The sequence below is a fragment of the Lipotes vexillifer genome, unplaced genomic scaffold (assembly GCF_000442215.2).
Source record: "Lipotes vexillifer unplaced genomic scaffold, Lipotes_vexillifer_v1.1 scaffold1010, whole genome shotgun sequence".
In the NCBI taxonomy this organism is placed as follows: Eukaryota; Metazoa; Chordata; class Mammalia; order Artiodactyla; family Lipotidae; genus Lipotes; species Lipotes vexillifer.
In genome coordinates this window covers 1-3,221 of record NW_006794157.1, presented here as the reverse complement: position 1 = coordinate 3,221, position 3,221 = coordinate 1, and the positions used below count along the sequence as shown (strand labels likewise).

The 3,221-nt window shown below is 46.4% G+C and overlaps 1 protein-coding gene across 1 annotated transcript in view; it reads left to right on the top strand.

The window, feature by feature from the left end:
- Positions 1 to 2,938, top strand: part of LOC103075955 (spatacsin) — a gene marked incomplete at its 3' end in the record, with an annotated part of 10,979 nt that extends 8,041 nt beyond the window's left edge. The window contains exons 5-6 of the mRNA XM_007467029.1: positions 2,128 to 2,265; positions 2,450 to 2,938. Coding sequence (XP_007467091.1) covers positions 2,128 to 2,265; positions 2,450 to 2,938 — 627 coding nt within the window. The remainder of the gene's footprint in view (positions 1 to 2,127; positions 2,266 to 2,449) is intronic.
- Positions 2,939 to 3,221: the final 283 nt, after the last annotated feature.

Here is a 3,221-nt window from a genome sequence, read left to right as displayed (position 1 = left end):
TCTCCCGTTGCAGAGCACAGGCTCCGGATGCGCAGGCTCAGTGGCCATGGCTCACGGGCCCAGCCGCTCCGCGGCATGTGGGATCTTCCCGGACCGGGGCATGAACCCGTGTCCCCTGCATCGGCAGGCGGACTCTCAACCACTGCGCCACCAGGGAAGCCCATGAGTCCATTCTTTACAACGTTTTAAACCTCCATTTTCCTCAAACCTTTATTCATCTCTTTACCCCCAACGGTTCTTGGATGACTTTACCTTCAACTTTATAAAGGAAGTAGAACCCATCTAATGGGAGCTCCTTCAGTTTCTCACATTAAATTGCAAACCCACTTTCCTGCACTCGTCTTCTCCATCTTCCGTCCTGTTACAATGGAGAGATTCCCTCCTCCTATGAAGGCCAGTCCTTCCCTCCTTCTCAGGGACCGTTTTCTGTTTCCTCTCTTTTCTAGATCTTTAGCCTCGTTTAAGTATTAGATCCACATCCAGCTAATCACCAGGTCCTAGCCATTCTAGCACCTGAGTGTGTCTTGAATCTGCCCACTTGTCTTAACTCCTTTGTCATCACTGTGATCTATTCCGCTATCATCGCTTACCTGAACTAGCTTACCAGCCTCGTAATTGGTCTCCCCATATCTGTTCTTCCCCCCTCAAATCCATCATCTACGGAGCAGCCAGAGTGGTGGTGTTACAATGCATGTCCTATCAGAGTATAGCCAGGTATGAACATCTGGGGAAGGGTATGTATCTTTTGTTGGTGCAGGAACTACCTTCTCCATGGATCATATTTTCTCAGTGTCACCCTGCCTTCTCTAACATCATCTCCTTGACAAATGTATATCAAGCTGTTACCTTCAAATTGTTGAAAGGGTTAATAATTTAAGTGTTCAGGGGGTTTACATGCATCCCATTCTCCCCACAGCTGCTCTTCTGTGTCTGATCATATGGCTTCTCTGCATAAAACCCTTATTTAGCTTCTTCCCGCACCCTCCTCACCCCAAGACAGAAGCTAAGAATCCTTAGCTCATAAAACCTGACCCCATCTGGCTCTTGCCAAACTCTCCAGCCTCATCTCACACCACCTTGCTTCTCATTCACTGTTTTAACCACCATAGCCTTCTTTGTGCTTCTGCAATGTGACAGCCCTCTTTCCACATACACTCTCCATCCACACCTGCACTCATACTTTGCTTTCCTAGCTTTTATGTATTCCCCAGGTCTCAGCCCAAGTCTTAATTTGTGGTGGTGGTATGGTGAGTGATTAAAAACCTGGGCTTATGGTCACATTCACCTGGTTCACATTCAGCTCCACTGTTTGAGCCTTACTTTCTGTATCTACAAAACTGGCTTCTATTTACCTCATAGGGTTGTTGAAAGGCTCCAGTACCTTAGTTTAGGTAAAGTGTTTAGCACAACATCTACAATGTAGCAGATAATCCATGCTTTTATCTCTACATAAAGCTAACTTCCCGTAAGGGTCAAATTTTTTTTAATTGACATAAACATTATATTAGTTTCATATATACAACATATATGTGTGTATATTGTGAAGTGATCACCACAATCAATCTAGTTGACATCTATCTTCACACATAGTTACAGGTGGGTCAAATTTTTAAGGTTGACTTTATCATTCTGCCTTAAGCAATGGAGGTAAGGAGTCTGGGTCAGGGAAACTTACTGTCTGTACTCTTTCTACTCTGTTAACACCTCCATCCCATACCCCCTTCCATTTTTTTAAAAATATATATTTATTTTATTTTTGGCTGCGTTTGGGTCTTAGTTGCAGCGTGCAGGCTTCTCTCTAGTTGTGGTGCACAGGCTCCAGTGCACGTAGGCTCTGTAGTTGTGGCGTGCAGGCTCCAGAGCGCATGGGCTCTGTAGTTGCAGCATGCAGGCTCTCTAGTTGTGGCGTGCGGGCTTAGTTGCCCCGCAAGATGTGGGATCTTAGTTCCCTGACCAGGGATCAAACCCTCATCCCCTGCATTGGAAGGTGGATTCTTAACCACTGGACCACCAGGGAAGTTCCCCCCACCCCGCCATTGCCCTTCCATTTTTAACAGGAGCAATAATAACACAGATTTTGTTTGATCATCATTTTTTTTTACCATGACTATTGTTTTTAAAACATAGGCAATACCCAGGACACCTACTATGTGAAAGAACACTAGAAGACATTCCTATTGAAGGCCCTAAGGGGATAGATGAAGATGATCCTGTTAATTCTGACTACAACATGAAACTGACCAAGTTTTCCTTCCAAGTTGATCGGTACAGAAACCTTTTTGGATTTACTTTATTATTTCCATTTTTTGTCATGCTGACACTGTACCTTTTCACTAAAAGTCTTTACAGAGGTAGACACTTTTATTTTCCTAAGTTCATCTTTGCTTGGTTTACTGCTTTACTTTGTGCCTTTCACTGTCACAGATGTAAGTTCTGCCCTATCTTCCAGGTCTTGGAAAGCCCAGCTGTCATCACTGAATGAAACAATAAAGAACTCCAAGCTGGAAGGTACCTGTTGTGCTCCGTGGTTCCAGGATATTTTGCATTTGGAGCCCCCTGTATCTGGTAACCACAGTACCAGTGTGCCAAACTGGGCCTTCACTCCACAGGATGTAATGTGCAGCCAGTATAGTTTTCCACAGAAAGGTCCTGCCAAGACCAGTGATTCAGGAAGATCATGGAAAAGAATACACATCAGTGAACAGGAGGAACCCCTTGAGCTTACATGTATGTCTGTGACAGGCTTCACTGCGCTGTTTACTTGGGCAGTTGAAAGGACGGGCTGTACCATTGTCCTGTGGGATTTGGAGACCCAGAGCATGCAGTGTTTTTCGCTGGGCAAGAAGTGTATTCCTGTAGACAGTGGTGGAGACCAGCAACTGTGCCTTGTTTTGACAGGTGAGAATGTCTTGTATCAGGTTGAAATCCATGCTGAGAGGTGCTCTCTTATCTATTTTACTTCTGCTGCTCGGGTGGTGGTGGTGCCTACTCCTCTAAGCCTAGTCTGTTTGTTTGTTTGCTTTTGTGGTACGCGGGCCTCCCACTGCTGTGGCCTCTCCCGCTGTGGAGCGCGGGCTCAGCGGCCACGGCTCACGGGCCCAGCCGCTCCGCGGCATGTGGGATCCTTCCGGACTGGGGCACGAATCCGTGTCCCCCGTGTCGGCAGGCGGACTCTCAACCACTGCGCCATCAGGGAAGCCCTAAGCCTAGGCTTTGATGGA